The sequence below is a fragment of the Artemia sp. Qi Xiang Cuo genome, chromosome 16 (assembly GCF_049724085.1).
Source record: "Artemia sp. Qi Xiang Cuo chromosome 16, ASM4972408v1, whole genome shotgun sequence".
Taxonomy (NCBI): Eukaryota; Metazoa; Arthropoda; class Branchiopoda; order Anostraca; family Artemiidae; genus Artemia; species Artemia sp. Qi Xiang Cuo.
This window is the reverse complement of record NC_142809.1, coordinates 54,057,243-54,080,187: the sequence shown is the minus strand read 5'-3', so window position 1 is coordinate 54,080,187 and position 22,945 is coordinate 54,057,243. Positions and strand designations below refer to the sequence as shown.

General features: G+C 34.1%; 1 protein-coding gene across 2 annotated transcripts in view; it reads right to left on the bottom strand.

Annotated features, from left to right (window-relative positions):
* The window catches only part of LOC148943099 (ribonuclease H1-like), a 49,231-nt gene extending 28,924 nt beyond the window's left edge, over positions 1 to 20,307 (bottom strand). For both annotated transcript variants that reach the window (XM_089102046.1, XM_089102047.1), the window contains exons 1-3: positions 20,184 to 20,307; positions 6,417 to 6,529; positions 2,608 to 2,999 (exon numbers count right to left, since the gene is read on the bottom strand). In XM_089102046.1, the coding sequence (XP_088958172.1) occupies positions 2,608 to 2,999; positions 6,417 to 6,469 (445 nt within the window). In that variant the 5' untranslated portion in view covers positions 6,470 to 6,529; positions 20,184 to 20,307. The remainder of the gene's footprint in view (positions 1 to 2,607; positions 3,000 to 6,416; positions 6,530 to 20,183) is intronic.
* Between the last annotated feature and the right edge of the window lie 2,638 nt (positions 20,308 to 22,945).

The window sequence follows — 22,945 nt, the reverse complement described above, 5'->3', positions numbered from 1 at the left end:
TCGGTGTTGCACCGCTTGAAAGTTTTCTCAGGAAAGCATTCTTCATATTTGTTTCTTAATTTATCTTGCAAAAATTTAGCTTTTTCATCGGAGGACTCTAAAATTGCTACCTCATCCCAGGACTCGGATGTAATCCAATTTCCAAATTCTAAGAGACCCTGTCCGAAAGAGGTCGGTAGGAAACTTCCTGAATGACATATTTTACTTTATACGAAGGCATGGAGCCCACTTTATCATGTGGTGGTAGCTACCACCAAGGGGAGGTAGGTCTTGAGGTTCATTATAATATTCTGACAAATTTGTGCAAATTACGTCGAGTTTAGTTTTACCTTAAGTAGTCGGTAACTTTACTATTTGCTTGAGTCCTTGACTTCTGAGGAAACTTTCCATTCTTAGATCGTTCTTATCACCAGTAACGCAAATCCAACATTCGGGTACTTAGAAGTAATAAAATCAACACACAAATCTAACTTTTCGACCTTTTTTTGGAAAGATGCCATACTAGGTGAGCAATAAAACACTCCAATAACAATACCAGTTACAGACCTCGGAAGATTTTTTGGCCGTATCATAATCCAAATCATTTCATCATCGTCATCAAAATGGGGAATCTTCAGAAGCCGCGGCGCCAACTGCCCACGTACGAAACACGCTGCCACCTCTCTTACCTAACGGATGATTCTGATGTCTTAGTTTAATAAATTGTTTGTAACCTTGTATTTTAAGATGTCCAGGACTTTGTTTATGCACTTCTGTAACTGTAATAATGTCAGCAAGGCAGGGTTAGTTCGCTTTCCATTTTGGCAGGTCTATGCTTAAGGATTATCGTAATTGGCTTATAAAATCAATAAATAAACCAATCAAGTTAGGAAGTTTTTAACAAGTTAGGAAGTTTTTAAACAAGTTAAGAAGTTTTTACTATACAGAGTTACTGTCTAGTTTACTAGACAGTGAAAAACATATACAAAAGTTCTGGAAATTTTTAAGACACAGTCACTCTTCGTCATCAGCAGCAAAATTAAAGAATTATAATTAACAGAAACTATATCTATACAGAAAAAAAAATTATGACTTCTGGGTCACAAACACTTTCCGGTCCATTGGCTTAGAGGGATCATTAATTGGGTTCATTCAAAGTCTTGAGTTCTTTAATATTGCTTAAATTTGCGGTGAATTTGGAACAACCTTGGCACAATCTTGAATTTGGAATAATATTTGGACCATTCTACTATAATGAAGTTGGCACAATCTTCTTTTCTTCTAAATGCAATCGAAATGTTGCTGAATTTATAGTTATAAAATTACATACTATAAAATACCAGCGTGATCTCTCTCATTCTTTTTCGTAATATTGTAAGGAAGTGCCACGTAGAAAGATGAACATAGCGAATTGAAAATAAAGCTTCTATACCTCATAACCAATTTTATAATTTATAATTAACGATTTAAATTCCTTGTCTCACATTCACTTCAATTACTCTTGACTCTTAATGACCAATCAAATTATTCCAATCAAAATTTGACCAATCAAATTATTCAGGTGTATTCTTGTGCAGTATATCAAACATAAAAGAACTTTATACAATTGATAATATCTGAAACTGTCAAATGTGAATACTCTAATAAAAATATGTTTGTGACACATGGTTATCATAATTTATAAGAGCCACCAAATTTTGGACAGCACGCACAGACGCACTGAATGTGTAAGAAGAGTAGATGACCATCATAGATGACCAGAATATCAGAAAGTTAAGTAAGGGTCGACAACAGAAAAGTAAAGAGACAACCGAAAGAGAAATAAACTTCGGCTACTATGAAAAGGGAAAAACAGAAAAGACCAAAGATAGGAAAACTCCTGGCATTAATAAGCATCTCAGTAACTCCAGCTGGGTTTAGTTGATACTTTCTCTACAGAAGGAGTTATTTGTCTGTGTTGGCATTTCCAGCAATACATTGCAAATTTAAAATTAAGGCAGTAGAATTGCTCAGTCACTTAAATTGGGGGAGGGGAAGGCACGTGCTCCTATATTTTTTGCTCCCCTGGCTATATTAAAAAAAAAATACCTTTTTTTTGTATTTTCGTTGAATTTTTTTTTTGTATTTTCATTAAAAAGTTTATAAGAAACGACGATTTTGCCCCACTCCCCCGTATTTTCAAAATACATCCCCCTAATATTTTTTAGATTGGCGCCACTGATATTACCCCATTTTATAAGGGTAAGAGGGTCAACACAGTAGAAATTACATACTTATTTAGTATTGACTAGTTGTATTACTATTACAAGCAACATCTGCCAAGCTACAAGCCACCCAAGCCACACCTGCAAATAAAAAACCAAGATTTATGAATGATATATGTTCCCTTGATTTTAGCGTCGCACTAAGCAGAAAACTTGAACTATTTGAAAAGCCAACAAGGAATTACTGGTGCTGTAATCATGGATACTTTCGATTTTATCCTGAAATGTGATTATAGTTTGTGATTATAGTGATTATAGTTTGGCCGTGCACTAGAGCACTGGCTCTAATTTGGCTTAAAAGTACTAACTGATCAAAATTCAGTATAATTACACGTTGATCACAATGGTAAGTCAAGCACATTACCTGCCTTAGCTCCACGTTTTCCATTTGATTCACAAGCTCCATCAGTGAAAACATGAACAAAGCCCTCATCATCAATTACAAAACTTTTGGCATCAAAGCTAGCTCGCTTCCTCTTACGACTGAAATTCGCTTGAAATTCTAAACTTTTTACATCTGCATTACCAGTATTTTTTAAAGCTGTCATATCAAACTGCTTCTTTTCTGCTCTTATAACAGTTAATACTCCATTGAAGGATTTACTTGATGTAGAAGAAGCTGTATTTTCAACTGGTTTTGGAGGATGTGATGAAAAGCCACCCTGTTCTGCTATAAATTTCTCAGCTTCATCTTGGCTCTTGAACTTCTTATATCTGGCATTAGGATACCCATCCACTTGCTTTTTACATTCATCCCTGTATATATTAACAAATAACTCACTATCACAACGCAAATATTTATTATTTATGGTCATAACTAATGTAACATTGATTCAAAGCTTGGTGTATGACGTTAGGTATAAGGATTGCGCAGAGGCGGATCTAGAGCAAAATCTTGGGGGGGGAGCAATGTGGCAAGGGTGTCAATAATTGACCAAATTAACAAATTCATTATAAAAAAAGAGTGGAAAACAGAAAAAAAAACAAGGAATGACGGCGCCAGAAAAAAAAACTTTGGGGGGGGGGGCCTGGGTCCCCCGACCCCATGGATCCGCTACTGGGATTACGCCTAGCTAGATATGTCATTGATTGAAAAAAAATGTCTCTTAATACAAAAAATGGCAAAATTAAAACTTAAGAACAGCTTAGATTATCTTATATCCAAGGAGGCCCCCTGCTCTCTATGCTAAAGTTTATTAGTTTATTGCACAATTTCTTAATGAAAACTTTCCCTCCCTTATTTATGTATATTCTTCCATTTTATTTATTAATTAAAATGCAACGGTCTGAGAAATTCATAACTAATTATAGCTATTTCTCCTACCCTCACAAAGTTAGAGTTAAAAATTTGTTTAATGTATAGAACAGACAGTTGAGGGGCGCCAGGGCCCCCTCATAATGATTTGCATTAGTTTCAACATTTAACATCGCTTTTTACTTGTATTTGAAACAGCTTGGTTTTACTTTATTTAATTTATCTTTGTTGTCAATTTTATATCAAGGCCTCTTTTTAAGTGAGGGGGGCCGCCATCCCGTAATCCCCATTTTCATTCAAATTTATTTTACATTCAAACCAACCCCCTTAATCACCATTTGCATTCAATATTAATTTTGGATAACCATACATCGACAATGATAATCATCCATAAAAAAGTGCACCCCAGAATAGTATTTTTCAGGGGGGTTCAAAGGAAGTTCAGGGGAATTCAGGGAAATTCAGGGGAAGTTCAAATGTCAAACAGGAATTTTCAGGTCACGTTCTTCAAGAAGGAACTTCAGGAACCTTCATCTTTGCAGAACACTTTTTCCCCTATTAATACACCATGAAATTCAACATATTTAAAGCCCCAAACCTATCGTCAAACAATTGCTTTACATATTCTGCCGCAAAATGGCAGAAATCAATTTCGTTCAAATGATATTCTACGACTATTGGTTTAACACAATCATCCCTGGAAATATGCCCCACACTTGCAAACATCCTACCTTGAAATTTCGTTCGTATATTTTTAGATTGGGGCTTGATATTTCCATTTTAAGGCGCTAGACATTTTAAGGCGTTAGACACTTTAAGGTGTTATTTTAAGGCGATTTTAAGGTCTTAGATAATTCCACGCCGCAATTCTTCAATGAATCGCATCTCTTTTTGTGGGTGTTTTCCTCATTTATTTTTTGTTATATATATATATATATATATATATATATATATATATATATATATATATATATATATATATATATATATATATATATATATATATATATATATATATATATATATATATATATATATATATATATATATATATATATATAAAATTATCTACACTTTTTTATACTAATAACTTTGATACATAAATTTAAACTTACGTAATTAAATTTACACATTTATTCTGTGAGAAGGCGTATTCCAATCAATATAAGCTTTTAATTTTGAATAAACTCCAGTTAACTATATTTATTTATGAATATATTTCCATTTATATTCTGCGATAAGGCGATTTTCAGTGAATATACGCATTCGGTTTTGTATAAACGCAAGTGAATTAAATTGATGTAAGAACACATTTCCATTTACATTCTGTGAGTAGTAGATGTCTAATGAATATAATCATTCGATTTTGTTTATACGCCAGTGAATGGAATTGTTTATTTGATATGTGAGTTTTCTTTTCCTATTTATTTATGTTTTATATTTTGTTTGTTTAGTATGTTTTTTATGTTGATCTAAAAAATTTTTTTTATTTTTCCGTTGAAAAAGGCTCCCGGATGTCGAGCCGAAATATTCGTAGTATTTTTGTTTAATTAAGTGTTTTGTATTCACTGCTTTATAGAAATTAAAACCCGTTTTTCTTGTTTAATTTTTTGTAAATGGAAAAGCAGTGTGGTCTAAGAAATTATTAACCGGCAAATTCATAGGCTAGTGTCATCATTGGTAAAAATCTTAGGAGGGGGCGTTTGAAATATATGGCACGGATTTGTGTCAGTAAGAAAATTTGCATATTCCAATCAGGGATGTGAAGCTGGCTATTCCAGATACCAACTCTGGAATTTTAAAATCTTAGCGTTTTTGATTTCTACTCCAACACATGTAGTTCCTGAGGGAACAAATCCAAAATTTAAAATTCTTGGTACAAAAACTTAAATCCTAGCTGATATCCAAACTAAACAAACTAAAAACAATACGTAATGGAAAGGATTTGAGTCTTCATATTTATAGCTAGGCAAGAGTAGCTTTTGCTGAAAAAAATATAGCTAACTATAACGAAAATAATAGCAATATTCTTCACTCTCCATGAGAAAATAATACAATTCTGGAAACTACATTAGACATATCAAAAATACACACTTCTATCATTTCTAAGTACCTACTCCTAAATCTTTACCCCCTTCCTCTTAACAGACAAATATATAGGCCAAATTATGAGCACTAAATGAATTTTCAATAGTGCGACTCTTTGTTTCCTGCCACTTGTTTACCATTTGCTGTTAAATTAATAAGAAGAAAAGAAATATTCAAAATTTTTTAAAACAAATTTAATTTTTAAAACAAATTTAACAAAATGATTTGAGCAAGACGCTTTGTAGACCAGAACCAAAGCCAGCAATGGCCCTTTCTTTAGAATTTTCTTCACTGATAACGGAGGCGGTTTTAGGGGAGGAACAGAGGAAGGGGGCACTGCAATTTTAGGGGCGCAAAATTTCAAATAAATATTCTAACGGTGATAATCATTTTGTCATTTTTGAAATTCATTTTTATTAAAATATAGAGAGTGCAGTTAATGCATAGAAATAAACAATAGATTATTAATAAACTAAAAAAATAATCATTAAAATAAAATGATCAATAATAATTAGATAATTTAAATAATAAATTAAAAAAATTATTAAAAAAAATTAATAGATCAATAAAATCAAATAATTAATAAAATCAATTAATAGATCAAAAATAATTTTGGTAGTAAATGAGATTTGTAAAAATTTGACCAGAAATTTTGTGGAAGACAAAGGAGGAGGCGTTAATCAAGATTTCGCCCTGGGCGCAAGAGAGGCCAGAACCGCTAATGACTGATTGCCTTATGAACTTGGTAAACTTGGCATCTGAATAGTTCACATAATACCCACAATATAGCATTTTATCCTACAACAAAACAGTACCAAATATTACACTACCATGTTTGATACACTCCTGGCTTTGTGCCTCTTGCAACAGCATAGAAAGGCATCAAACTTGCACAGTAGAACTTTGCAGTGCACAGGGTAGTAGAACAAAACAATACAAAAACCTGAAATTTGAAAGGTGTCTTTAAACTATGCTAAAAAAAAAATTGAATTGTGTACAATAGAACGACAAACTTTTTAAATTTACACAGAAAAAAAAGTTTTGGTTTCAAAAGCTTTCAGATCCTGATTGGCTGTTGCCCAAAGGGCAAAGATCATTTCTAATGCATTTGGGTATAATCGTCTATGAAGGGCAATCTTGCCCTAAGGGTGAAATCCTTTCAGTCTCCTCCATTAAATGCTTATAAACTGTATAGAACCATTTTTCCAGTAAGTCTTGAAAATATCTATTTCTTAGAAAAATTTATTTCTATTTGGCAGAAATGACGCTTGAGCTTTTTAGGGGGTTTGAGGGGGCTACAGTGTCAGTTTTATTTATAAATCTTGATTAGTACTCCAATTTTATTTGTTTTTTTTGTACAATTTTATTGTTGTAGTTAATGTTATGACAAATAAAAATGTTCAGTAAAGCAAATACGGTATCACTCTAGCCTTTATACGTTTAAGGGAGTAGGCACCTCAATCTGATTTGTGGTTGTTTCTATTTGCTTTAGATTTGATTATTCATTCTAATTTCTGCATAATTATCCATTTATAACAATTTCTGTTGGCTTTAGTATTGCTCTCAGCTTTTCTTTGATTTTTGCTCTCTTCTTTTTGCAGGAGGGGATTTTTTCAACCAATTTTTGTTTGTAGTTCAATTAACATTGTTTTAATAACGTAAATTGCACGGGGTACGGGATTGATCTTTATACAGATCCAAAATGGCATTTTTTAAACTGGGGGGAAGGGAAATTTTTTTAATTTTTAAAATGAAAATACCGAAAATGGTATTTTTCTAATTCTTTCCAAGCATGCCCCCACACCCAATTGGCACCCCAATCAATTGCAAGACTATTTGTGAAAATGTTTCAGCTTTTCTGCTTAAGATATCGAGTGTTGGATGGCAATTTAAATTTTAAGCAAAATTAAATTAATTATTCAAAGTCTTTCATCAGCTATGGTATTTTACAATGGTATTCATCTATCATATTCAGGAAGGTGGGGAAGAGAATTTCCATTCATACAGATTAAAAATCTGCATAATTCTTACTCTTCCATGAGGCTCAAACCTTTCTAACCCCATCCAGTAGACCCCCTGGAATATATATTTATCTTAACCAACCATTTTATTACAAGAAAGTTTAAGCATTCTGTAATAAAAATTTGGACACCAAGAATCAATACAACTAAATATGTTGTCCTCTTAGAGATTTTCTTGGTCCATTTGCGTTTGTCACTAATTAATACAACATAAGATTTTCAAAATATTTTGTTCTTGCTTTGGTTCATTTTGCCCAGTCTACATGGCCAGTAAGCTGCAAGCCATTTCGATATTCATAAACTGGCCTAGGGACTTAATAAAATTAATAGATTTCCTTTGCAGATAAAAAAGTGAGAAATTATTATTATAGTTCTTTCTTGCGAAGCTTAATGTTTAGCCTAAAGCTATATTTAGCCCCCTTGAGGATGGAATAAAATTGTCATTTTAGGGAAGATAATACTCGGAAATTTTAAGTATATGAGGGGGGTTGCCCCCTTCTCAACACCTCACTCTTGAGCCTAAAGTTTGAATTTTTTCGCATTTTATTAACAACAACTCCTGAAACACAAGGTTTGTTTAATTAGAACAATAAGAAGTTTTTTTCATAAACTGGCCTAGGGACTTAATAAAATTAATAGATTTCCTTTGCAGATAAAAAAGTGAGAAATTATTATTATAGTTCTTTCTTGCGAAGCTTAATGTTTAGCCTAAAGCTATATTTAGCCCCCTTGAGGATGGAATAAAATTGTCATTTTAGGGAAGATTGTACTCGGAAATTTTAAGTATATGAGGGGGGTTGCCCCCTTCTCAAGGGTTGCCCCCTTGGCAAAAAATTTGAAAATTGAAAAGACGTGGGTATCAGATCAGATCAGAATTTGAGGTTTTCTGGCATAACCAGCAACACTTTAAGCCTCCTGAAGTACTGGTTCTGCCTGCCTACCAGTGGGTAAAGGCAGGCACACATAGCAGCCCCCACCCCTGGGGTGTAAGAGGGGACTCATCAGGTGAGACCTATACCAATTTTAACTTGTAATTTGACTACAGTAACCAATCCTTGGGTTTATGCCACTGCTACTGTTGATGCTTGATGTTTTTTGCTGATTGCTTTCTATTCTTGAAATTTCACAATCCCCTGCTTTGGTATTTGAAATTTGTTACTTCATTGTGGACTATATCCTACCTTATACCCAAACTGTCTTATACCACTGCTTATTCTGTTCCTGTTTTGTTGTTTACTTCAGATAAGAAATGAAAAGTCAACTCAAGCCACCTCGTGAAATAAGGTCTGACAGCTCAATCCAATTCTCTGGATCAGAATCTGTTTCAGAGCAACTACTCATGCTCACTGACCACATAAATAGCATAAAAATCAAACATAAAATGCTAGCAGATTCACTACAACCTGACAACCTTAAATCTTCCGTGAAAGGGTTACTTGATGACCTTGTATTGGCTAAGATCTCTTCCCAGGTAGATGAGGCAGTGGTTAAAATGAAAGATGAACAGACATTCATGCAACATAATGTCACTATCTCTTCAGATAAGCTGGATGCAATCAAGCAGGAGGTGTATGCTGGCTTCAACCTAGATCTTAGTAATCTAGTGGATAAAACTCTTGAAAGCTATAACAGACACATATTTTCTGTTGAATCTACATTGGCTACTTTAGAGTCATCCTTGATAGACCTTAAAAACTCTTTCCAGCCTATCCAGTCCAACCTGGCAAGATTAAATGACCGTTTTGAACAGCAGGCTTTGAGCAACCAAATTATTGTCTTTGGGGTGAAAGAGGAGACCTCCATTGAAAACACTGAAAGTCAATTCCTGTCACTATGTGCTGGGAAGTTTCCTGGCATACCAATTATTCAGTCTGATGTTGTATCAGCCAAAAGAATTGGTAAACCATCTGCAAAACCCAGACCCATAGTTGTTGAATTTTGCAACTTACGAGTTCGTCAACTGCTTCTCAGACAAAAGAAGGATTTGAAAGGATCAGGGATTCTATTCTCTGAGACACTTACAAAACAACGCTTACAGCTTCTTTCATATGCCAAGTCAAAGCTTGGCTTACGTAATGTTTGGTCCAATAAAGGTGATATCCTGTATAAAACCCAATCTGGAAGAGTGGTTAAGTTTAATAATCAGAGTGAAATTGATTTATGTGCTGCAAATGTAGAAAAATTAAAGTGATGGATTTAGATTTATTTTCTTATAATATATTGCATTGTTTCTGTAGGGATTTACTTGCTGTTCTTAAAATATTCCTCTATTATTCTTTACTGTCCTCACATAATTTAGACTGGTACCATATTACACTTTGTGCCAATAGTTTGGATGATATGTCCCTTCCCACTAATATTTCTTTATGTTTGCTTGTGATTCTGTCACCTTCATGTTGTCTGATTTACATTATATTCTTGTCGTGTCATTATACTTGTAACCCCCATAATATCAACTGGTCACACATTATAGTTTGTGCTAATACTTATAATAATATGTGCCTTCCCACTGATTTTTCTTTATGTTTGTTTATGATCCTTTCACCATCATGTAGCTTGGCTTCTATAGTACTTTTGTCATGTCAGCACATTTGCAGCTCATATAATTTTCACTGGTCCTATATTGCATTTTGGGCAAATATTATGGATCATATATGTTATCCCACTGTTATTTATTTTTTTTTTTTTACGTTTGTTTGTGATCCTATTACCTTTATGCAGGCTGTTTTCTTTCATATTTTTGTCATTTAAGCATAATTGCAGCTCATATAATCTTGACTGGTTCCACATTATACTTGGGGCCAATATTTTGATGAATATGTGTCATGCCACTATTATTTCTTTATCTGGGTTGGTGATCCTATCGCCTTCCTGTAACCTGAATTCTATCATATTTTTTTCATGTCAACACACATGCAACTTGCATAATTTTGACTGGTCCCATATTATATTTTTTGTCAATATTTTGAATAATATATGCCATCTCATTGATATTTCTTTATCTTATTTTTTGATGCTATCACCCTTTTGTACCCTGAATTCTATCATATTTTTGTCATGTCAGTATATATGCAGCTCTCATAATTTCTTACTACCCATAGTATACTTTGGGCTAATATTTGGAATAATATGTGTCATTCCATTGATATTCATTTATATTTGTCTGTAATCCTATCACCTTCAGGTAGGCTGACTGCTATTATATATATTTTTTTTTTTCATGTCAGTTACAGCTTACATAATTCTCTGGTCCCACATTATAAATTGGGCCAATACTTTGATTCTACTTTCATTCTACTGATATCTCTTTATGCTTTTTGTGATCCTCTCACCTTCATGTAGCCTAACTTCTATTATTTTTTTGTCAGTCCAGCACACTTGCAGCTCATGTAATAGTAACTGGTGTCACATTATACTTTGGTCCAATACTTTGGATAATTTGTTCCATCCCACTTATATTTCTATGTGTATATTTATTATGTGTGATAATTATGGGTGATTTCTCTTTTCTTTTGAATTCTTCTATTCTTAATTCGGTTATATTTGATCAACCAATTAGGGCTGGTAAACAAGAGACTCTCACGCTTGACCCTCTCCTTGAATCTATGGTTAATTCTAGCTGTAATTATCACACTACCATTGATTATTGTGATAAAATTATACCCTCACTGTCTTTAAATAGTAGCTTCAATATATTTTGTTTCAATGTGCGTGGGATAAGAGATAAGTGGGATTGTCTGAAATCGTATTTATGGTCTGAAAATTCTTGTCCTTTTGATGTAATAGGTTTAACAGAAGCATGGTTATCTGATGGTGAAAATTTTAAAGCCTATGATATGCATCGTTATGTTGCTGTCCATATCCCCAGAATGGTAACAAAGTGCTCAGGAGGTATTTCTTTATTTATAAAGTCTGATATTGAGTTTAGAAGAACGTCTGACCTTGAATCCTTGTTTACATCAGTAGTGTCAAATAGTAGGACAGTTTATTCTCTTGTTATTGATCTGAAAAGCCAGTTTGCATGTGACACTGTTTGTTTGTTTTATAAGCCCCCTCCTTTTCCAACACATTTGTTCTGTGATTTGCTTGATCAACTTTCTTGTGTGGGGTCTTTCTCTAAAAACGTATTTGTGTTTTGGGAGATTTTAATTGTAATATGTTAAATATTGGATCAAGTGCTGATTGTGACCATCTCTTTGATGTGCTTTCTTCTGCTGGTCTACTTCCTTCAATTTTTTTTCCTTCTCGTGTTGACCCTACTAGAAATTCTGCCACTTTAATAGACAATATTTTCATTTCTCATTCTTCTAATTTGAAGTTTACTTCTGGTCTTGTTTTCACTGATCTTTCTGATCACTTCTCTATTCATGTTTCACTTTTTGTGCCTCAAGCTGAGATTGCTGTGGATGAGCGGGATGAGCCTTACCTTAGAACTTCCACAGATAAAGAAACTTTAAATTCAATACATAGTTTTCAGAGTACTGATTGGTCTAGTGTTCTTGAAGCTAATGATGTTGATTGTGCAACGAATTTATTTTTGTGTTGTATGGGAGCTCTGTTGGATAAGCATTTTCCTCTTAGAAAGAGGCCAAGGAATTCCAGACCCAAATGTCTATGAATGTCTAGAGGTCTGATCAATGCTACGCATATGAAAGCGTCTCTGTTCAACACTGCATGCAAAAGTAAGACACAGGAAGATATTTTGAAGCAAAAACTTTATAAAAATATGCTTTCTTTTTCAGTGTGTGCTGCTAAAAAGCTCTATTTTTTGCGTCAAATGGATGAGTGTAAGGGAAATTTGCGAAAGGTTTGCACTGTAGTTAATGAAGTTCTTTCCCGCAAGATACTCAAACAGTCCCCGCTTGTCGTTACAGGAAAGCTGATGGATCTTTCGTGGACAATAATTTTTCAGCAAGCGCCTTCAATTCGTATTTCACCTCACTTCCTTCAGTTTCTAATCCAACCTATAGCAGAGTAAGTAGTTTTTCCTTAGCAGAAAAGTAATTTTTCCTTTTCCCATGCAGTAATACCGAAATTTCTAACATTATTTCTCAGCTTTCAAGTAGCTGTTCAGTTGATGGTTTTGGTTTGAGCTATAATTCTCTTTCAAAAATCGGTCGGTTTTTTTCTAACCCCATCTCACACATAACTAACCTTTCTCTTTCTTCTGGTGTTTTTCCTGATTTATTTAAGGTTGCTAATGTTGTACCTTTGTTTAAAAAAGGTGATTCATCTCTAATTGCAAACTATAGACCTATTTCTCTCCTTCCTGTAATTTCTAAGGTTGTTGAAAATTAGTGTATTGTAGACTCTCTTCATTTGTATTTAGTACTAATACTACTGCAGGAAATTCTCTCATAACTAACCATCAGTATGGCTTTCGTCCCAGTTTTTCTACCTTGCATGCACTTTCAGATGCAACAGAGTTTTTGAGTGTTAACCTAGACAAGGGCTTGTGTGTTTTGGGTCTATTTCTTGACTTTTCAAAGACATTTGATATGGTCGTTCACTCTGTTCTTTTGTCTAAATTATCTTCATTTGGAGTGCATGGAGTCCCTCCTGAATGGTTTAGGTCTTACCTCCCAGGGAGATCTCAGTATGTTTTGGTTAATGGTACTTCTTCCTCTTCCTTACCTATTGTGAAAGGTGTCCCACAGGGCTCTGTGCTTGGACCACTTTTGTTTTTAATTTATATTAATGATATTGTTGATGGTCTTCATCCCCTCGTGCACCCTATTCTTTTTGCTGACGACAGTAACTTTTTCATTGCTGCAGTGGACCTGCCATCTGCCATTTTCCTAGCTCAAGGTCTTCTTGATAAAGTAAAAGATTGGTGCTGGTCAAATGGTATGACTCTTAACAGCCAAAAAAGTGCCCTTGTACACTTTAGAACCCCTTATCGTATGAGAGACGCAAGGGAACCAACCATCCTGACCTATGGGAATGATATTATAACGCAAGATGCTATAGTGAAATTTCTTGGTGTGTATCTTGACTGTTTTCTTTCTTTTAAACCCTATACAACTCATACACGTTCCCTTGTCCTCTGCCAATCTTTAATGTTATACAGGGTTAACTCATTTCTTCCCCCAGATGTTATGCTTTCTTTTTATTACGCTTTTGTTTTTCCTTGCCTTTCTTATTGCTTGTCTGGCTGGGGTAGTACTAATAAATCTGTTCTTTGCTCACATAACAAGAGCCCAAAATAGGGCTGTGTAGGCTAATTTTCTTCTACCTTGGTTTTACTGTTCTTCTGATCTTTATAATGATACTGAAATAGCTCTGCTGGATCGCATTGTGGGTTAAAGTTACCTTTATTTAGCGCATTCTGCTTTTATAGGTACACTTCCACCATCTCTGCAGCAGTTTTTCTTTCTGTCAGGCTCAGGTAGGTACTCTTCTTTTTTACGTAGCTCTTATCGCAGGTTCATTTTACCTAAGTGATCATCGACAGCAGGCCAGAGGTCTCCTGTTTATCAATCTATTTTACTATGGAGCTCCATCCCTCCTGATGTCCCTCTATCTCTTTCTGCAAAGGCACTTTCTCACTGGGTATTTCCAGTATAGTATTTTCCCCCTTTTTCTTCTTTTTTTTTTTGCATTACATCCACATTTATAAGTCTTTTTTTCATTCAATATAATTCTCTGATTTTTTTTTTATTTTTATTTTTTTTATTCAATCCTATTTCAAATCTCTTCTTCGTTTATATATATATTTTTTTTTCAGTTATTTTTGAAGTTTCCTATTAATTCTCCTATTTTCATAAATGTCTTATCCAATTTTTTTTTTTTTTTTTTTTTTTTTTTTTATGTGATTTATAATAGTGTCTTATTTGTTTTGTTGGCCCTTTAAAAGCTGAGCTTCTTGGGCGTGTATAAATTTTAAGTTTGTAATTGTTTTGTTTTTTTTTTAGTATTAATAAATTGATTGATTGATTGATTGATTTTAAAAGTGCTAAAAAAAAATTTCGTAACCCCCCTCATATACGTAATAATTTCTGTTCATTTTAAGTTTTAATGCTGCTCCTTACTTTACTTTGAAAAAAACTTGTTTTTTTTATTTAATACGGTACCGTAGAAGAATTGGCAGATTTGAACTTGCTTCCATAAAAATAAATTAGTTTGACCCTATTTATTTTAAAATATTGCTTAAAATTACCACAAAGATCAAGCCTTTTAAGCCATATTCTAAATTCAAAAATTCTTGGGGGATTAAATGGTACTTCTCTTTTGCTCTTATAGTCTTTTTCAGATAAAGTCTTCACGTAGGATTAAACCAATGCCCACTTGTGTTTGAAAAGATTGTTGAATCAAGAATTAAACAGTGTTACTATTACTCTTATGTTATCTTCGTGTCTAGTTAAAAAAAGATTCTTTTTCAAAACTAGTTTAGTTTTTTTCACTCATTTTCAACACAACCACATTTCAAAATGTGAGGGTGTCATTGTTGTCTGTCATCTCGTCATTGTCATGTCTTGTTATTGTCATCTTAAAAAAAACTCAAAAGAGCAGTACAGGGGCGTCGTTTGGGGGTGGCAAGGGGGGCAGTTGCTCCCCTAATAATGTGGCGAAAAAATATTATACATCCCAGGCCCTTTGACTATCCAGATATGGACCCTTCTTGCCCCCCCCCCCCCCATAAAATGCTGGAGATTCGTCCCTGGAGTAGTACAATTTGGTTCCTCCAATAATACTTTTTCTAAATATAGTGATTGCTATAGCAAAATAAGCCTAGCCCCCCCCCCCCATAATAGGGCCTGGTATAGCCTTAGGCTATACAGAAAACTAGACTACACAAAAACACTTCATACAGATAACAAAAATTTCATAATAATGAAACTCTCTATTTCATCAGATTTGTTCCTTCCATTCTCAATCAATTTGAAAGATTATATTTATCCAATGACATGATGCAATGGCATTTAATGTATGATGGCAATTATATTTTTCAATGGCATGATGCTACTAAGCAGGTTTAGAACAAAATGTCTGTTAATAAGGATTTGAGCAATTACTGTTTTAGGGCAGAAATTAGAGAGAAACAAAGACACATATAATTTGATTCCCTATTCAGGTATCCTTCTTACACATTACTACTTCTAAAGTGAACACCATAAAATTGTGAAAATTACTCTAAAACATTTTAAAATGCTTACTTATATCATTCCTAAATGTCACTTTGCTTCAATTTACCCCCACTTCCCTCCTAATGGACAAATATACAGCCAAGATACTTGTTGTTTATTCAATAGCATGACTATTTTCTTCTCATTCATTTAATAGCAAACACTAAACAAGCAGCTAGAAGAAAAGAGTTGGGCTGTTGAAAATACAATGTGGATATATAATTTGGACAATACATTTTTTCCTTAGGGAGTAGCCTAGCAAAAAGAAGGGACAAATTTATGACAATGTATAAGTGAGCAAAATTTATGTTTTTAAATATAGGGGGACGAGCATTTTTTTCCAAGGAAAATACCTAAAAAGGTAGTTTTCAGGGAAAATACAAAAAAAAATGTCTTTTCAAAAGATAAAGGTTACTGCCCTCCAATCCCCTTCCACCAATCAGCACTTTTACTGAGTCTTTTTTAGTATATTTTACCAAGCTCTTAAACTGGGCATCCAAGGGGAATTATTCAAGAAGAGTTACAGTAAATTTGTATTGGTATAATTTTCAATATACAGAATGTCATAGTAAAATAATTGAGGGGCCACCATATAGTGTAAAGAAATAACATAATGAAAAGAATTAATATTTATAGAAAGACAAGAAAAATGAAAAAAATAAACTTTCGAGGATTTGATACTTTAAAAATCATATTACAAGCCTCAATGTCAGCTGACTGTCTCAAAGACAAATGGTTAATTAGCAAATTTTTCTAGGGGACTAGATATCACTGAAAGCTATTGAGGATTTGTGATTTGGCTTTGAAATTTGATTGGAATGATAGTAAAACTATATTGGCAAGGTTTTCAATCAAAGTGGGTATAACCACAGGGGATTCTGAAAGCTTCAAAATTAATCAAATGACATTTCTTTTTAGCTAAATTTTTGCATTTTCATAACAGGTATGCTAGAAATTTTTTAGAAACTACTGTTTCCTGAACTTTAAAAAGAAAATTCTGCTCTGTTTTTATGATGAAAATTCACACTTTCTAATCATAGAAGTTTCATCAAAACTGAATATCTCTTTTTCTGGCACAAATCAAGAGAAGCTAAATAGTTTTTTGGAAAGCAGGTATCAACTTTCAGTTTTCTATAATTTATTTCAGTCTTATATCCAAGCTGTACAAGTAATGGCAAGATTCCCCAAACAAGTTTAAATAGTTTGGCCACACAAACTGACTGTGTTTGAAATTGGACTAGATAATGTAATTTGATTCAGCAGATAGTGTGTCTATCTGCTAAGCTGGTTCTATACACTGGCAACTCTCTGGTGGACAACATGGCTTCTTTCTTTAGCGGTACAATGTTGCTTAGAATGTCCTCTACTCATGTGGTGCAAGGAGTAGGCAAATAGCAAGGAGCAGTGCAAGGAGTGGTGCAAGGAGTAGGCAAATAACTTGTGTGGTGCAAGGAGTATTTTTAGATATAATTTTATGAGCAAGAATCATATCTCCTTGTTTTCTTCTATATGTAATTGTGGGGACTTAAGATGGTGCAGATGTTCTACATAAAACACTCTCTGCAATCCATTGACCACCTTACTTGCACTGTGCTCCACTTTTCCTCTTTGTCCTTTTTGAGAAAATGGGAATGCCAAAGACATTCCAGTCTCAAGTTTGCCATCAAACCAGGACCATATCTATTTCATGAACACTCCAGAATTCTGGTTTAAGATTGTCCTTTTGATAATGGTAAGGGATTGAAAGGCAGATGATGACACTGCCTTGGCATTGGGGCTGAAAATCAATCTTTCACCAATGATAGATTGTTTTTAATGAAATTTTAATCACAACCAGAGAATACTAACAGAAAGCCTAGGGGCACATCTGGTCTCATCAGGGGAGAAAGGGGTTAGCACTCATTTGTGGCAGCTGTAAGCATTATGATTAGAAACACCATTGAATAGAAGGTAAAATTCTAGATGAGTGGCTTTTTTCTATCTTGGAAAGTAGTTGAGTTAGGTTTCCAGAGCCTCATTTACCCTAGGCAAATTATTTTATATTATTTAGTTAATATGTGAATAAAACTGAAACATAAAAAGGATATATATATCAAAATAGGAAAACTGGTATTTCCAAAAAGAGGTCCTTGTAGGTAATTCAATAAACTAATAATGTCAAGTGTTTGGTCCTAAATAATTTTAATTCTGAAAACAATTTTAAAAAATCTTGAAATACATACTTAGGTTAAAAAACCAGTATCCTATTGAGTAAAATTATGTAAGACTAAAACCCTCACATTTTGTTACCAAAGAAGAATTGAGAAAAATTTTATATATCAGAGAAAAGCTAATAGTAAAATTCTACTTTAGCAACTTTTGCCTATCTTGGAAAGGAGTTAGGCTAGGAAAATGGAACTTTCAGGGATGGGTCTACAGGCTAAAGTATGCCCCAGGAAGGTATTTTGAATACCTACCTCCACTCCTTCTCCCTCTAGAGGGTCTGGAACCTTTGATGACCTTTAAAAATCTTTTTGTTATATTAGTGAAACCTTGCAAAATAGATCTTCTGCTTAAATAAAGTACAACAAAATTGTTTTCAAAATTGCTTCAAAACTTTGCTCAATCACAATTTATAATATTTTAAATATATTCAAATAAATTTCCTAAATTTTGAAAAAAAACAGTCACGTGTCTTAAAATTCTACTGAAATAACATGAAGTTCGTTTTCAGAAATAAACCAAGCAAAAGACAATTATAACAGAAAATAAAGGTAAAAATTTTGTTTTGTAAAAAATTTAATAGTTATAGAAATGTCCCGTAAGCTATGCAAATTTCATGAACCTCTAGAAGTATACGGAGTGGAGGTGGGTGCTTCTAAATACCTTCCCATGATCTACTTTCGCATGTAGACCCATCCCTGAGAGTTTCATTTTCCTAACCTAACCCCTTTCCAAGATAGTCAAAAATAGCTAAAGTAGAATTTTACCACATATCTTTAAAACCTTATAAATTGGGACTGAGCAAGGTTGTGAAGCTGAAAACAATTTTGTTGTACTTCATTTAAGCAGAAGATCTTTTTTGTAAGGTTTCATTTTTATAACACACAGATTCTTAAAGGTCATCAAAGGTCAGGACCCTCTAAAGGGAGAAGGACTGGAGGTAGGTACTTCAAAATACCTTCCTGGGACAGACTTATAGCCTGTAGACCCATCCCAAAAAGTTTCATTTTCCTAACCTAACCCATTTCCAAGATAGCCAAAAGTAGCTAAAGAAGAATTTTCCTAGATATGCTAATACATATGGCTTAAAATTCTACTCAAATCACAAGAATTGAATTTTCAGAACTAAAGCCAGAGAAAAAGAAACTGATAACTGAAAATTAAGGTAAAATATTGTTTTATCAAAATTTCAATAGGCATAGGGCCTGTCATGTCGGGAAATTCCAGGACACTTTAGAGAGAGGAGGACTGGAGGTAGGTACTTCAAAATACCTTCCCAGGACATATTTTAGCCTGTAGACCAATTCCTGGAAGTTTCATTTTCCTAACCTAACCCCTTTCCAAGATAGCCAAAAGTAGCTAAAGTTGAATTTTACCGCATATCTTTAAAACCCTATAAATTGGGATTGAGCAAGGTTTTGAAGCTGAAAACAATTTCGTTGTACTTCATTTAAGCAGAAGATCTATTTTGTGAGGTTTCACTTTTATAGCACACAGATTCTTAAAGGTCATCAAAGGTATGGACCCTCTAAAGGGAGAAGGACTGGAGGTAGGTACTTCAAAATACCTTCCCAGGTCAGACTTATAGCCTGTAGACCCATCCCAAAAAGTTTCATTTTCCTAACCTAACCCATTTCCAAGATAGCCTAAGAGTAGCTAAAGAAGAATTTTACTAGATATGCTAATACATATGGCTTAAAATTCTACTCAAATAACATGAATTGAATTTTCAGAACTAAAGCCAGAGAAAAAGAAACTGATAACTGAAAATTAAGGTTTCAGCAGCATGGGTTTTGGAAACTTCTTATTTTAAGCTGGAAAAAGAAGGATTTTTAGAGGAAAGACTTGATGATAAAGGTTCTCCCATTGGATAGGCTAATATAAGAACTAGGATCATTATACATATTTTAAAGTAAGAATTGTTTTCTTAACATGTCTCCTTATCAGGTGACACAAGGCTAAACAAATACCCAAACTTAATGTTTGAGGTATAACTGGGACCATCAGGGGGGAGGGGGATATTGTCAGAAAAGCAACCATGATATTTGGAGATGGCATAAAATAGATTCTATTTGCTTAGCATATCACCTTCAAAAATGGCCAGACATTATATATTTACTAGGCCATTATACATAGGCCTATTTACTTTAGGCTAGCCTAGTCCTGAAAATTTCATTCGCCTAAATCAAACACTTTACAAGATACAAAGAAGCCCCTGAACCAATAATTTACCCAGTTTAGTTGATACCTTTCTAGTAATATCCAGTTTTTCAAATGATTCTTAGAAAATACAGATGATCAAACGTCTCTCCTTTGATACTTAATTATCTAGAAAGAAGAAATCTCACATTGTTCAATTTCAAATATCTTGCTGTATGACTGCCATCTATTAATGTTAAAAATATACAGAGTGCAAAGGGTACATTAGTGTTGCCACTCGACCGATACCAAAAAGCGGCGCCGGTCGATGAAAAAAGCGGTGTGTTTGCGGCATCCTCTCTACCGAAACACGGTATAATTTATGGTATATTTTTATACCTGTAATGCAAATGCGTCGTCACTAGTTTCAACAAAGCTACTTTGTAAAAGCAATAAGTTCCTTGCTACTCTTCTATCACATGGATACTATTCTTTATTATTTTTTTTTTAAGTGGTAGATTTTGCGATGAACTTTGAACAAGAAAGGGGGAATAAAAATCAAAAGAGACATCCCCCAGATAGGCACTTCATACATATAAGGGATAAATAGTCCTCAATGATAAATTCATATCTTTTCCCACTTTCTGGCACTCTCACCCGTTCTTCGTCACTAATAGCTCGTCCAGACCATCCGTTCTCTAGAAAATTGGAAACACGTTTAACAAGTCCCAGTTCTACCTACCCCTTATCATGGCTTAACCATCCTTTTTGCTGACGATTCAGATCAAATTCTGCTTTTAATGTCAACGAAAGAGTTAGCAAATGAATCTGCTGACGTTTTATTGAACTATGATGATTTTGCTGACGTTTTATTGAACTAAGATGATTTTGCAGAAGTTTGATTGAACTAAGATGATTTTGAATTGTAAGATTACCCCTACTTATCAGGGCCAAAATTTGTCAGCGTTTTATAACTGAGGCGTAGGTAAGATTGGTACTCAGAATCCAGTGACAACTAATATTTATTATAAAATAGAGTAAAAGGAAAAACGTTCTATTTCTAATTATTCTGAATTCAGCTAATACCTTTTCTAGGTCGGTCATTGATTAATATTGTGTGGGTATGTTGTTCAATCCACGAATGTTTACCGAAAAGAAAGGAGTAAGTTAGCTCTGGGCTATCGATACTTCTAATCGCAAGTGTTGCTCTGAAATAATTAGAGAAGACTTGGCATGGGCGCCCATAAGGGAGGCAAGGGAGGAACCAGCACCCCCCTGGCTGAATGACGGTGTCATATATTTGTATCGACAAAAAAAACTTTTTCCACAGAACAAGTTGTCAAAGAAAAGTAAAGAGCTCTTTGAAGCGAAAAATGGCCAGAAATAAAGTCAAATAATCTTCCAAGCGTAAAACTATCAAAAATCCCTATCAACAATTAAATGAAACTCAAAACAAACAGAAATTATAATAAATAGCCGAGTCAAACTCAAGACGAGCAAAAATTAAAATTAATAGGGCTGAAAACCCCCATACCTTCTCAAGAGTTTTTTACTTATTTTAGTAAGAAAATATTTAAACATATTTTGTCTCAGTAAAGCGCAAATTATTTTCTGGTCTTGAGAAGGCAGGGGGGTTATCAGCTTTACTAATGTTAATCTTTGCTTGTTTCGAGATTGACTCGGGTATTTATTCTAATATCTGTTCAGTTTGAGTTTCATTTATATATTGATAGTGATTTGTGGTAGTTTTACGCTTGGATGATTACTTGACTTCATTTCTGTCCATTTTTAGCTCAATGGAACTCTTTACTTTTCTTTGAAAAACTCGTTTAGCGGGAAAAGGTTTTTTAGATTATTTTCCGTTCGTTTTTATTGACAAAGTCATTTTCATGAAAAAAAAATATTTGATATCCCTGTTTTATTTTCTATAAGAATCCATAGTTTGGCATAATTGTGGGGGCTTGACATCCACAATACCCCTAAAGACATAGTTGCTGGACCAGTCTACTATACTGAACAAAATAGTTGTCTAAGGGCTACTTGCCCTCCAATCTCTTGTTACTCTTAAAAAGGGCACCAGAACTTTTAATTTTGGATCGAATTAGCTTCTTTAAATGTTTGAATGATATTTCTGGCTATTATAGAGTGGTGCTGCCTATGATATTGCTTATATGGTAAAAAAGGTAAAGAATACGGCATTGGACTTTACAGTCCCTACCGGCGGTGCTGATCTCCGTTTCTTGGCCCTTCAGCCAGGGAGTGTAATGGGGGGTTGGGGGCCAACCATCCTATGCTTTCGCACACCCTTCCTGTTTACCTTCTTCAGATTTTTCCAGGTACCTATTTAAAGCTGGGTTGACTCTGGCTGAGCTTACAGAGTCACGCCACTGACCCCCATACCAAACCAAATAATTGAGTACACTAAGATTCGAACCTTCGTCCTCTCGGACAAAGGATCCTAAATCCAGCACACCATGTATACAGTTTTTCCGTTTCATTGGAACGCCCCCTAAACATTTCCTATAAGTTTCACCTTAATACTCTTAGCGTCATTAATTACGGTAACTGTAGTTGTAGTACTAAAAGCATACACATAGTGCCTTCTGGCTAGTTCAAAATCCCCCACAACTTACTCTTAAAAATGTAACTTAATAATATAAGTTGTTCTTAAGATAATGTTTTGTCACCTTTTTGAAAGTCCACATGCTCATAGTTTTTTTTTGCTTTTCGTTCAAAGCCCACCTAAATATTTCTTATATTTGATTACTGAAGACATTGTTATATTCTCTTTGGACTATTGGCTACAAAATTGCTATACAACAATTTCGATTGAATGTGTTTGGAGAAAAGAGGATATCAGGGAGGGGGGGG